At 47.0% G+C, this 14323-nt stretch overlaps 1 protein-coding gene across 1 annotated transcript in view; it reads right to left on the bottom strand.

Annotated features, from left to right (window-relative positions):
• EXOC4 (exocyst complex component 4) overlaps positions 1-11331 on the bottom strand; it is a 365227-nt gene extending 353896 nt beyond the window's left edge. The window contains exon 1 of the mRNA XM_054632077.2: positions 11209-11331. Within this exon, the coding sequence (XP_054488052.1) occupies positions 11209-11294 (86 nt within the window). The 5' untranslated portion in view covers positions 11295-11331. The remainder of the gene's footprint in view (positions 1-11208) is intronic.
• Positions 11332-14323: the final 2992 nt, after the last annotated feature.

The following is a 14323-nucleotide window of genomic DNA, read 5'->3' as shown; positions in this document are numbered from 1 at the left end:
GCCAAGGCAGGACTCACTGATGTACTGACCTGTTCCTCCAGCAAAAACACCAAAAATCTGTTCAACATCAGCAGCCCTGGGCAAAATCCAGAATTTCTGGGATACACAAGATCCGTTCCTCCCAAAGAAATTGGGTGAGATTTTCACTGTTTTATGGTTTGGGTGAGAGTTAAAGGATAATTCTTTTACTGCTCACTCAGAAATCTGCAGGAAATGAATGCTGGGGAGGTACCACACAAAAGTATTGTAAAACTCTGCTGAATATGTTTCACAATTTATCACATTAAGGCTGGAAAAGATCCATAAATTCATCAAGTCAAACTGTTTCTCCAGCACTGCCAAGGCCACCATTGACCCACATCCCCAAATGCCACATCCACAGGGTTATTTAATTAATTCCTGGAGGGATTTAATGTCCTCCTGGACAGTCCTTCACAGAAGGAATTGTTCCTGTTATCAAAATCTAAACCTGCCCTGGCCCAGCCTGAGGCCGTTCCCTCTGCTCCTGTCCCTGTTCCCGGCTGTGCCCTCCTGGCAGGGACTTGTGCAGAGCCACAAGGGCCCCCTGAGCCTCCTTTGCTCCAGGCTCAGCCCCTGCCCAGCTCCCTCAGCCCCTCCTGGTTCTCCAGACCCTTCCCAGCTCCCTCAGCCCCTCCTGGTTCTCCAGACCCTTCCCAGCTCCCTCACAGCCCCTCCTGGCTCTCCAGACCCTTCCCAGCTCCCTCAGCCCCTCCTGGTTCTCCAGACCCTGCCCAGCTCCCTCAGCCCCTCGTGGTTCTCCAGACCCTTCCCAGCTCCATTCTGGATCTGCTCCAGCCCCTCAATGCCCTTCTTATCACAAAGGGCTCAAAATTGCCCTCAGGATTTGAGATGGGACCTCAGCAGTGCCCAGCACAGGGGGATTCATGTTATATGTATAACATAAATATCATACACACACCAGTCCTTATAATAGAATATACAGTACAGCATTAAAACTATCAAAATCACCCCTCAGGAAACAAAATTAAGGGGATTATTTTGTCTTGTTATTCTCCATGTTACACCACACCAAAGACCTGAAATACAAACCAGAGTACAACAAGGTACAGAAAAGTACAGCCTTAGCCAAAAGACAATTGAGAACAACAAAGGATTTGTGGAGTTAAACAAAGGAAGCAGTTGCTAGAAGCAACAAATAATAATTTCAGCAGAGCATTGTGGATGTCTAGAAAGCTCAGTCTCCTCTCTGCGGGAAACAGCTGCAATGTGCCAAGGAAACTTCAGTATTAAAAAGTAGGAGGAAAAAAAAAGCAGAGTAAAAAGAAACCTAACAGAATGCAGTTACTCCCATTGCTCACGGCCATGGCCACACAGCAATTCCAGCATTTGTTTTTTCATTTGGGTTCGAGCCCTTGTGATCGCTGGAGCATTTGTGGTGCTCCGACAGCCGAGGCCGAGCACAGCCACGGGAGAGAGCAGCACAGAGCCCGAGGGTTCCGCCAGGCGGGAACGCCGAGAGCCGGGAACGGCGCCGGGGAAGGGAGGAGAGGTCAGCATGTGAGGGGGGGAACAAAATACCCGAGATGAGAGGAGAGGTCAGTGTGTGAGGGGGGAACAAGGTACCCGAAAAGGCAGGAGAGGTCAGCGTGTGAGGGGGGAACAAGGTACCCGAAAAGGGAGGAGAGGTCAGCGTGTTAGGGGGGAACAAGGTACCTGAAAAGGGAGGAGAGGTCAGCATGTGAGGGGAATAAGGTACATGAGAAGGGAAGAGAGGTCAGCGTGTGAGGGGCGGCAGGAACAAGGTACCCGAAAAAGGAGGAGAAGTCAGTGTGTGAGGGGAACAAGGTACCCGAGAAGGGAGGAGAGGTCAGTGTGTGAGGGGAACAAGGTACCTGAGAAGGAAGGAGAGGTCAGCGTGCGAGGGGGGAACAAAATACCCAAAATGAGAGGAGAGGTCAGCATGTGAGGGGAACAAGGTACCTGAGAAGGGAAGAGAGGTCAGCGTGTGAGGGGGGGAACAAAACAGCCGAGAAGGTGTGAGGGGAGGAACAAGGTACCCGAGAAGGGAGGAGAGGCCAGCGTGTCAGGGAGAGGAATAAAACACCTGAGAAGGAAGGAGAAGTCAGCCTGTGAGGGGGGGAACAAAACACCTGAGGAGAGAGGAGAGGTCAGGATGTGAGGGGAGGAACAAGGTACCTGAGAAAGGAGGAGAGGTCAGCCTGTGAGGGAGGGGAACAAAATAACCGAGAAGGGAGGAGAGGTCAGCCTGTGAGGAATAAATACCTGAGAAGGAAGGAGAGGTCAGTGTGTGAGGAACAAAATACCCGAGGATGGAGGTCAGCGTGGGAGGGGGGAACAAGGTACCTGAGATGAGAGGAGAGGTCAGTGTGTGAGGGGAGGAACAAGGTACCTGAGATGAGAGGAGAGGTCAGCCTGTAAGGGGAGGAACAAGGTAACTGAGAAGGAAGGTCAGTGTGTGAGCAACAAAATACCCAAGAAGGGAGGAGAGATCAGCGAGTATGGGGGGAACAAGGTAGCTGAGAAGGGAGGAGACAAGGTACCCCAGAAAGAAGGAGAGGTCAGCGTGTGAGGAGGGGAACAAAACACTGAGAAGGGAGGAGAGGTCAGCGTGCAAGGGGAACAAGGTATTTGAGAATGGAGGAGAGGTCAGCGTGTGAGGGGGAAAACAAAATACCCGAGAAGGGAAGGAAAGGTCAGCGTGTAAGGAACAAGGTACCCAAGAAGGGAGGAGAGGTCAGTGTGTGAGGAACAAAGTACCCAAGAAGGGAGGAGAGGTCAGTGTGTGAGGAACAAGGTACCCAACAAGGGAGGTCAGTGTGTGAGGGGAGGAACAAGGCACCCAAGAAGAGAGGAGAGGTCAGCGTGTGAGGGAGAACAAGGCACCTGAGATGAGAGGAGAGGTCAGTGTGTGAGGGGAGGAACAAGGCACCCAAGAAGAGAGGAGAGGTCAGCGTGTGAGGGGGAACGAGGTACCCAAGATGAGAGGAGAGGTCAGCGTGTGAGGGGAGGAACAAGGTACCCAAGATGAGAGGAGAGGTCAGCGTGTGAGGGAGAACAAGGCACCCAAGATGAGAGGAGAGGTCAGCGTGTGAGGGGGAACGAGGTACCCAAGATGAGAGGCATCATCTCCCACATTCACTGCCCAGCACACGCTGCCGTGGGCCAGAGCTCCACAGGCACTGTCAAGCTGAAAATGATCCCAGGAATTGCTGCAGTGAGGGAGTCTGAAGTGCAAGTTGTTGGGAGGATTGAGTGTTAACTTCCCAGAGGTGTGGAAGATGCGTTTAAGTGCTCTGCAAGCAATAACCCGTGACAAATGCACTCATTTGTTACTGCCTTCCCCCTCAAAGCTGGAAACACAACATCACGCAGTGGCTTTGACACTGAGCATTTCAAGGACTGGGCCTTGCCGTGAAAATGTCAAGCAACACCTGAGATCAAAGAAACATTTTGAACATGTTTACCTTGTCACTATTTAAGTCCCTGTGTTAATCAGAATAAAATGCATAAGTGAGGAAATAATAAAATCTGCTCCTTTCTGAAATTCAGGGGTTTATTCAAACTTCCCCCTGCTTCCAACCTTCTTTTTACGGGTGTAAAAAAAGAGCCTGTCCAGAGCAGTTCAGCACAAATTCTTCCTCCTGACTGCCCTTACACCCCACAAGACATCACAAGCAGCTCCATTTCAAGAGATCACATCGAAATTGTTTTAGAAAGCTCCCTGGGACAAGAACAACTCTACTTCAACCCACTGTGTCTCCACTGAGCTACAAATTTCCACAGGTTCATTAAACTAAATGGACTTATTTCAATTTTATAATTGAAAACTGTTGTCTTAAAGACAAGTCCCAAATGGGGTGATCTACAGCTTCCAGCACTATTTAACCTCAAAGTGTATAATCTGATAATTCATGTTTTGAAACCTCTCCAGAGGCTCATGGAAACCAATGTAAAAGTTGGGTCCTTATAAAACAAAGCCAGACAGAAGGAAAAAAAATAAGACTCCAAAAGGTATTTAACAATTTAACTTGGCAGCAACATATTGAATGTTTTCTCATTATTTTCATAGGTTAATGGATTGTTCCTGTGAAATTCTGGATTTGTGGAAATGAATTAAGGCATTCAGGAAAGATATTTCTTCTCAGAGACCATGAGGTGCTGGAAAGCAGGTAATCAAAAGCTGTGGAGTCCAAGTCAATGGGCATGGGGAATGTATTCTAAAAACTGATTGAACAATTATAAATAATAAATTTAAAAAGAAGTGAAATCCTGAGGCCAGCACCTTCCACCCTCACCAAGGGGAACAAAGGTACAGCCTGCAGGGAACTCCCTCTCCCTTGAGCAAAGAAATAACTCACTACAAGAACAGCAGCACCAAGTCTGTTCACAATCCTGTTAAGCACCCAGAGCAAACAGAGCATTTTAAAACATTTTCCTCCTCTACTTACATTCCATTAATCTTTCATGCTGTTTACACAGTTGGTTAGAGCATTTTCAACAGAAGCTGGTGATCTTTTTATCATTGAGGACTTGCAGATGGGTACAGGAGAAATGCAGCAAAAAGGCTGAGCAGCCTCCAGCCATCTAAATAAACACTAGCAGGGAATTCTTTATTTTGCTAAATTAATCAACCTTTAATCAAATTTCCTCACCCCAATGCAAACAATGCCAGGGGAGTGAGTGATCAGCTGGTTTCTGAAACAAAGACTGGACTGCAGTGGCTTTAACAGAATTCCCCTCCTTCAGATGGCTCCAACAGCAGCACAGGAAGAGTTTCAATCCCCCACACAGGAAAAGCCCAGGAACACCAAGCAGCTGCATATTTCCCAGGTAGGAACAGGGATGGAGGCTGCAGACAGCCCCAGGAGATGCCACTTACACCTCCAGGCACAAACAGAGGGACTCAGCTGCCACTCCACTGGGTGAGACCCTGTCCAGGACAGGAAGCCACAGGGACCAGCTCTTCTTTTGGCAATTAATTTTAGATCCAAAAATTAAATCAGCCATTCCGTGTATTACCACATTCCCAGGAGAAAGGCAAAGCCCTGAGGATCATCATTTCCAGATCTGCAAGAGCAGAGGCTGGACAGTGCTGCTCAGACCTGTCCCCTGGATAACTGAAGCATAAAGAGTATTTTGGGAGCTGTCATGGTTTAACACTGGCACAATGCCAGTGCCCCCATGAAGATACCTTCTCCCTGGTTTCTGCTGTGAGATGTGACCAGGAATAAGCAAAGCAGGCTCCTACTTAGGGAAAAAAGAACCAGAACTTTATTAACTACTCTACAACTACAGATAAAAAGGAACACACACACAGGGAAAATGAGAACCTCACAAATGCATTTCCTCCTCCCCCCACCAAATTTCCACACAATACATTTGTTTCTCAGATCACCAACTCTCGGTCCAGCACCACCCTTCAAACAATCAATCCTCAGTTCATCAAGAGGAGAGGAGTCCTTCTTGTGCCATGGGCTTCCCCTGGAAACACAATCGAAGCCTCATGTGTTCCTGTGTCACTTGTGGCACCGCCCGGAGTACATCTGCCGTCGTGACTTCTTCCTTTTCATGTCCAGTGCTCTCACCACTGAACACGGACCAGAACTGCTTCTAGGGTTGTCTTTTAAGGATGCTCTCTCGGCCACATGGCTTTTCCCCTCCCCCTGCCCACCCAGCAGCTGGGCCGGGGGAGAGACCCGAACTCTTTCCTGCCGGAAACCCAAGAGGGCCCTCCCAGGGGAGAGCTCTGCTTTTAACCCCGTGTTCTCAGAGGCGTGTCCATGTCCCAATGGCCAGGTTAAATGCCAATATTAAAGTCTGAATATCCATTGGCCAAAAACACAGCATCCCAAAAAACACATTTCCTGTCAAACCACCACAGGAGCCACTCCCCACGCTGCACCATGAACCCATCCTTGGGATCACACCTGCAGCAGGAGGCTGGGGGAATTTCATCATCCACCTGAAGGTTTCAAACCTGCACCACAACCAAGAGCTGTTGAAGGCAACACCTCTGAAAGAGTTAAAAGCACAATCATTTCCTAACAAAACCCAGTATTTCCACTTCCTGCTTTTGCCAGGGTGGGTTCAACTGCAGCTCTGCACTGGCTAAAGCTAAAATAAGAGCTGAAAAATAAAGTACTTGGAGCTTTTAACTTGCCACAGTCACACCTCTTGTCCTTTTCTATGTGGTTGTGTATTCACATTTACTCATTTTTAAATGCAACCAAGGGTCTGTATCAATCTACAGCCCAACACTTGCAAAATACCTAAACATTTTACACAAGTGCCTGGAGATCATTTCAAGGAAATTTATAGTTTACAACCACACTCTGCCATATACAATTTATTTTCAGGGAATTTCTGAAGTATTTTTCTCATACAAGAACTGCTACCTTTATAACATTGGAAAACACCATTTGCAATAAAAGTGGTTTTAAGAGACCATTACAGATCAGAATAACTCGAGTTTATTCCTTGTAGCAGCTATTTCTCAAATGCAACAGCTCCACATCCCTATTCCTCACTCTCCATCACAAACTGGCAACTCAGCTCTACTGTTTTAGACATAGAAAAGACCAAATGCCAGGTCATTAGCAAAAATCCATTCAGCAAGTTCACTTATAATAAAAATAATGGCCACAAGCACTAAAGAAAAAGAATCCCACTTGTGAAAAATAAAGCATGGTCAAGGTTTTTTGCCTGCAATCTCAACCTCTGCAGAGATCTGTTGGGTGCATCTGCTTCTGTGAAAGCTCAGCACAAAAATTTCACTGAGGTCTTATGGAGTCACTGTAAAGTTTGTTTTCCCCCAATTAAAGAAGCTGTTAAAGGCCAGTTTTAAAAAATAGCAACCTTTAATTGGGAAGAAAACCACTCAACAATAAATAAAAAGCAGACACATTCACCAATTAAAAATCTGACAAGATCTCTCTGTCTTAAAAAAAAAAAAAGCATTTGCTAAATGCCAGGTTGCTTGTTTCAGAATACAAAAGCTGCTTCAACCAGCTACCAACAAAACAAAAGGTTAAGAAAAATCAATATACAAACACATGTTAGTCCTCTGAGTGATAAAAGAAAATATTGCCTGAGTTGTCCTCCAGCAGGAGACCCAAATTTGCTCCATTATCTGCATTGTTTTTAAAAAGCCATTGCCAAAGCCCCTGGCATCAGCAGGGAATCTCTGTGCCAGCATCTTGACCTTACAAAGTAGCTTTTATTGAAGGAAATTGAGGATTTTTCTCCTCCACGAAGGAATGAGCAGGTTTTGGAGGTGGGTGTGCTGAGGAATGAGCAGAGTGCAGCAGCACAGGGATAGAAGCTGTAAAGCCCTGATATCCAATATCCACTCTGGAAGTCACAATCCCAGAAACTGTTTACTTGTAGCAAATAATGCTCATTTCTTCTCAGCACTCTGAGGACAAGAACAAATTGAAGCTACTTCCAAATTAAAGCTACTGCCAGCTGTGAAGGCACAGGGAAAAGAAGGAAAGGTCCCTGGAGCTGCAGCCAAAGTGGGAATTTAAGGGCAGACTTTGCAAACACTCATCAAGCTTCCCAGACATTCTTTATTTCCTAAAGATTTATTGTTGTGGACAATCCCTTTATTTCTCTTTTGGGAGAAACAAAGAGGGGAACTGGCCAAGAACTCAGTGTGACCCCAGCACTGCTGGGGGTGGAACTACACCTTCCTAAATCTGGGAATTCCCTGGGAGCTTCTGGCTTTTATTATGGCATTGATCAGTCCTGTCCTGGGACAGCTGCACACTCCTGACAGCTCCAAATTACTCCATCCTTGAGGCTGCCTTTAGTCTCTGTTCTTGGCAACAACCAGAAAACCAAGGTGAATTCCATGAGTGCAGGAATCCTCCTACAGGAAACAACTCACAAAGAGCAAATGTGTTCCCTGACACAACAGGAAAAAGTGACACTTCACAGGGACAGAAAGGGATCACAGGTGGGACTCTCTTCCCTGTTGGGTTTTCCTTCATCTCAGAGCTTTCTGTATTCAGAGCTGCTGAAAGCAGCACCACAGAAAGCAGGGATAACTTAAAATTCCCAAACCAGAGCCCATACAATTCCATTTCTGACTGGATTTTAGTGCTGCTATGCAAGGTAAACTTGGTCATGGATCTCACCCCAAACATTCTCCTTGGAAGTGAGACACTTCCTCCTGGCAAGTCCAGTCACAGAACTGCAAGAATCCCTAAATCTGGGATCACAGAAAAGGGAATTATTCAGTCTCTTGTGAGTAAGAGCTGCTGAGCTCAAGTAAATATCAGAAATTATCCCTTCATTAACAGAATAATTTCTGTTTACAGAAAGCCTTTCAGCTTCACCCTTCAAAGCGTTTCACAGACAATATGAAGAGATTTTGCAGACCTAAACAATGTTTATTTTTTGGAAAACATCCCTGTCTTTGCTATAACCAAGTAAAACATCAATACTTAAAGAAGCTCCTCTGGTTTTGTTTGTTTACAGCAGAAAAACGCAGTCAAAGTTTTGCTGTTTTTCATCCACTGCTCCCTTTATGGACCTTTCACACAGCAACAAGGGAGAAATAAACAGCCTACATAAACAGGGACATGCAAGAGTAAAACCACAAGGATTGGCAGAAGCCTCTATTATGCATAAATGTTTTGGAAATAAAGCCATCAACAAAAGGAAACTCAGCCACATTTCAAACCAACAGCTCGCTGTTAAGATTTGTAATATTTTTCTGAAGCTGAGTAAAATTACATTTAAGCCACACAGGCTTAGATTTGTCTGCAGTGGTATTTTATGACCATGCAAACCACTAAAAAATTCACCTGTTGCTTGGCAAGTGCATCCTCACCTGAGCTCCTACACAAAAACAACGTCTGGAGAAAAGTGATTTAAATTCCTTTTCACACCATTTGCTTTCTGCATTTGGTTAAGCCTAAGAAACATCAATATTATTACCACAACACTTTTTCCTTCCTCTGCAATCAGTTCTACCCTCAGGTTTTCATGGTCTGGCTCAACCTGCCATGTCAAGCTCTGCAGAGAATCTCTACATCCAAACCAAGTTCTAATTAAATTCTGGAAGTTTAGTTATCAGGCTGTTCTACTGAATAACTTTAATTTCATCAAGTCAATAACTCAATGTTGTGTCTAAAAACTGGTCCTAAACTAGCCAAGGTATCAGTGCCTGGAAGCCAAAGATTGTAAGACAAACATTTCTTTTATTTGGAGAACAGCGCACTGTGAGCTCACTCTTCTGGTTTTTAATAAATTTAATAAGCCTGGATTTATTAAAATACAGGTACAAAAAGAAGACCTTAAAATACTCCTGGAAATTACAGGAAACAGGGAAAAAGATGATTACAACAGGAAATGCTGCACAACCAGTGCATGTTTATTATTCTTCCACAGACAGTGGCACCAGCTGGTTTTTTTTTTTTTAATAGAAACAACATCTCCTTCAAGTTCTGCAAGATTTCAAAGGCCAGAGTGATGAAAAAATAATTGAATTTTGTCCTAAACATTATAATTTACAGAGGATATTTAAATCATAACTTTTCCTAGATACAAAACTAGTGCAACAATAACTTCTCCAAAGCAACAAAATGAATGCAGCTTCTCTCCAAGACATTGGAGTAGGAGCCAAAGTTTGGGAGCTCATTACAACTGCCAGCATCCTGCTGGTGTGACTGCAGCTGCCCACACCCACTGTGTGAGAACATCCAAAACATGTGAGAAGATTCAAAACATGTGAGAACATCCAAAAGCTTCAGCGTGGGCAATCAGCTGCCAATCCTCTGGGTTTAAGCAGCACAGAAAAGATTTACAAGCAGTTACAGAAAGTACTGGGGGGGAAACAGTGAATTCACTTCCAGGTCTATCACAGAACCATCCTCCAGCAGAACCAAGTTCAGGAATGTGGGCAGACAAAAATCAGTGGCTAAACAGGACTGGACACAACTTTATTTTCAATGCCCACAGGACAGACATGGAAGCAGCAGCACTTTGCCCACTCTGGCAGTCCCACACAGGATGGAGTCCCCCCACTGGACTTGCTGGTCCTCCAGATTTCTGGCCAGATGAATTTTACTCAGTTTGAAGGTGGAAGTCACTTATGGACCCCACAGCAACAACATGACAGTGCCCTGGCCTTCATGAATGGCATTAAACCATCAGTGAGTTTGGAAAAGATCTCCAAGACCATTGAGTCCAACCTGTGACAGAACCTCACCAGAGCACTGAGTGTCAAGTCCAGCATTTCTTCAAGACCTCCAAGGGATGGGGGTCCACCACTGCTCCTGGAGTGACAGAGTCCCTACAGTGTTTGAAGACCGTTCTTGTGTAGAAATTTCTCCTAAAATCCACCCTGAGGCCTTCCCTCTGCTCCTGTCCCTGTTCCCTGGAGCACAGCCCGACCCCCCCGGCTGTGCCCTCCTGGCAGGGACTTGTGCAGAGCCACAAGGGCCCCCTGAGCCTCCTTTGCTCCAGGCTCAGCCCCTGCCCAGCTCCCTCAGCCCCTCCTGGGGCTCCAGACCCTTCCCAGCTCCCTCAGCCCCTCCTGGGGCTCCAGACCCTTCCCAGCTCCATCCCCTGGACGCTCTCCAGCCCCTCAATATCCTCTGAGTCAAGGAGCCCAGAAGAGGACGCAGCACCCGAGGTGGGACCTCACCAATGCCCAGAACAGGTGAAAATAACTTCCCCGCTCCTGTGGTCACACAAACTCTGACACAGACCAAGTACCATTGTCCTTCTTACCCACCTGGGCTCGTGTTCAGCCACTGTCAGGCAGCACCCCCAGGTCCTGTCCTGCTGCACAAACCCCCAGCCCCTCTGCCCCAGGCTGGAGCAGTGCCGGGGGTTCCTGTGGCCAAAACACAGCACCAGGCACTTGGCCTGGCTGAACCTCACCCCGCTGGTCTCAGCCCCTCCATCAGCCTGTCCAGATCCCTCTGACCCCAGCATGAAACAAAACAGGAGGAAGAGCGCCGGGCAGGGCGGCAGGACAGCGGGACAGCCCTCAGGACAAGGCTTCCTCCAGCCCTGCAGCCTCCCAAGCACTCCAGGGCCAGCAGGGACCAAGCCTGGGTTCACCCCATGCCCAGGACAGACCCCACATCCCGGAAGCCCGAGCCGGGCAGGCCTCCCCAGCGCAGCAGAGCCCGCACCCGGCCCTGGGGCACCCTCAGAGGCCCGGAGGATGCAGAGCGAGGCCACCCCTACCTGATAACCGAGATGAGCAGCCCCGAGGGGTCCTTACTCCTGCCCACAGTACTGCGGTACCTCCCAACCGCGTCGCCCGCCGCCATCTTGCACCCCCTCAAACACGGCGCAGACACACGTGCTAGCACGCCGCAGCCAATCATAAGCGAGGAGAGTGGGCTGCCACCCAATAGAAAGCGAGGAGGGCGGGGCACGCGACATCAAGGCGGGGTGCTCCGCCGCGGAGTCTTCTGGGAGTTGTAGTTTTTGTGGCGGCGGCGATACAGATTCCCACGCAAACCTTCGACAGGTGGTTAAAAATGAGTAAAAGGTTAAAAAATTATCGACCTGACAAGATACACCTGCAAAGACACCTGTGCCCAAAAGCCGTCATTCACCCTGGGAGAGGCAGGAAACGGGGTGGGGGTATACAGCACCAAAGCATCCTCTCAGAGCCTTCACGGAGCAGGGTTGGTTGAACATTGAGGGATTTAAATGTTTAGAGTTAAAAGTGGGTAAAATGCGTGAAGTATTTAAATTAACGTGTTCTACGAATTAGTAATGCTAAATACTCACAGTGTGTCATAGCCTGAACGAGTCTGATCACAAATACACCCACAAGAGTTGCTGGCACTTCCCTGAATTTAATGTCCTTAAGCTATAATATTATTAAGAATAATTTCCCCCAGTTTTCCATGGGAAGGCAGTGAGGTGACCAAAGATGAGCCAGCCCAGGTGGTCCTTGAAGTGAGCTCTGGAAGCAAACTGGAGCGTTTGGCACAGGAATTGTGGTTTTGGAGCAGATGGAGGTGACGGATTGGAATCTGTTCACAACCTCAAAAATGCTGTGACACCCAACCCTTGCTGTGTGAGTCTCTTCCAACACTGGATATTCTGTGATCCTATAATGCTGGCATTCCATGATACTGAACAGCAACCTCCTTGCCCACAGTCCTTGCTTTACCATGGACCCACTCCATCCCTTGCCACAGGATCACCTTTGGGAAAAGGAAAGGTGCATGTGACCCTGTCCAGGGCTGGAAATCCAAAGCTTGTTTTTCACCAAACATCAAACAAACCTCTCCCAAGAGCTGCCTCGCTTTCCCCATTTCTAGGACACTTTCCCAGTCACATCCTTGTGTTAAAAAACACTGTACAAACCCCAGCATTGTTGTTGCAGAGGCGGAATTCCTTAGGAAAGGCAGGAACAACCATCATTTGCATCACTTGGAGCTGCTGGGTGTTTTCTAACCCAGGTTCATTCTATCATGTCAAACACGCTGCTCTTCCAGAAGTGGTTTTACTGCCCAAAGCTGCACCTTAACGATTTAATTGCATGGAAATTGCTGAAATCTGTAGGTGAGTCAAGAGTACTCATTTATACGAGCTGTATTTGAAACACGAGGTAATTAGAAGCATGATAATTCCTTACTTACAAGGGGAAGGATTCCACAGTAGCTGTTGAGGAAGAGCCTCTATTTATTACAATCAACAGCTGTATCTGTGATCGATCATTAGCAGAAGGGCAGAGTAAGAGCACGGGCACTTTAATTCTGAAATAAAAGACACTTTATTCCTGAATAAGCAATGTGTTTTCAGAACAGAAGAATTACTCCAAAGTAAAGTGATTTTTATCTCCAGGCAGGGTGTGCACTTCAGTGTGTTCCTGTGTAGCTGTTTTGCCACATTTCCCCTGTGCAGACGAGCTCTCAGCCCCACAATTTCCTATGCAGCTATGCCAAAATAAAAATCTCATTTTCTGTTTTTCTGAGCAGGTTTGCCAATGCCTTTGCCCAAGGACGGTGATTTGAATGGCAAGAGATTTGTGCACTGGCTGGAGGGAGTTTTTCCTCAAACTGCCGACTTGCCAATATTGTTTTTGTTAATTGGCAATTCCCATTGACTGCTCTGGACCAGCAGGGCCTGGAGCCTGCAGAGGGGGTGAAATCGATGGGTCCCACCTTTTCATCCCTGACAGTTGCAATAATCACCTCATTTAGGAGGAACTTCATCAGGACAAACAGCAGCAAATCTGCCTCAGAACTGTGACCTGGCTGCCTTTCAATCCTGGGCTCTAATTGCTAAACCACTGCCTGCTTTCATTGAGCAACCCTTTCCCTTCACTCCTCACCCAAGCAAAGCCGCAGGTGGGAATTTATGTTTTCTTTAAATGAAAGGGGAGAAATCGACAGAGGCCTGGCTGGTGCAGCATGTGAAGGCTGAGGTCTTTCTTGATTAATAATATATGATAAAATGAGGCTGAAGTGTCTTGAGAACATCATTTTTCCTTACACAATTTACAATGAAGGGTCTCAATCTGAAAACTGATGGAAGGAAAAACAGACTAAAGATTTTTTTTTTTTCACATTCCTTTCACATAGTATTTTATTGCTCTGAGGTGTATTGGGTAAAATGGGTGGTTCCTGGATTACTGAAACCAAAGAAAGTCCAAACTGACAAACAAAATGCTCGTGATGATGAATGAATCCTTGTCACAACTTGTCAACAGAGATCAGATTAGCTCAGTAGAGGATCCCCCATTCAGAAGGGACTGGGAATCACAGATGGTTTCACTCATCCTTCCCATCCATCCTCCCTTCAATAATAAAAAAGGAAAGGAGGGGTGAGCTTGTACTGAGCTATTCCTCATCAGCTGGGCCATTTTCCCCCATAGTGCAGAGATCTGCCAAAGAGAATTCTGAAGAGGCACAGGCAGAGCAGTTCTTTGGGAAATATGGTTTATTCCCTTGGGATGATGCCTTGTGAAGGAGCAGAGGCTGGGCAGAGTTCCAGAATAAAGCAGGGATTTATTAAAAAATCCTCCATGGATGCACCTGGGGCAGCACAAGAGCCCAGCCAGGGCTGCACCCAAGATGAACCAAAATGGCCCCAAAATGCACCAGCGCTCCCGGGGTCTCTCCCTGGGATCAGTTCTGCTCCATTTGCACCTTGCAGTTCATTGTCCCATTCCAGCTTTAGCCCCTGCAGTCCCACCCTGCTTGTTTTTCTCTCTCCAGCCCACGGGGTTTGTGCTCCTGGGCTGAGATTTGGGTCATTTGTCCTTGGTGCCCAGCTGGAGCAGGAATTGTTTTGTCTCCCTGCTCTGTGCACAGAGCTCGCCATCCCATAATGTGAA

This window comes from Agelaius phoeniceus, chromosome 5 (assembly GCF_051311805.1).
Source record: "Agelaius phoeniceus isolate bAgePho1 chromosome 5, bAgePho1.hap1, whole genome shotgun sequence".
Taxonomy (NCBI): Eukaryota; Metazoa; Chordata; class Aves; order Passeriformes; family Icteridae; genus Agelaius; species Agelaius phoeniceus.
The sequence above is the reverse complement of the archived record's forward strand: the minus strand, read 5'-3'. Positions and strand labels throughout refer to the sequence as shown.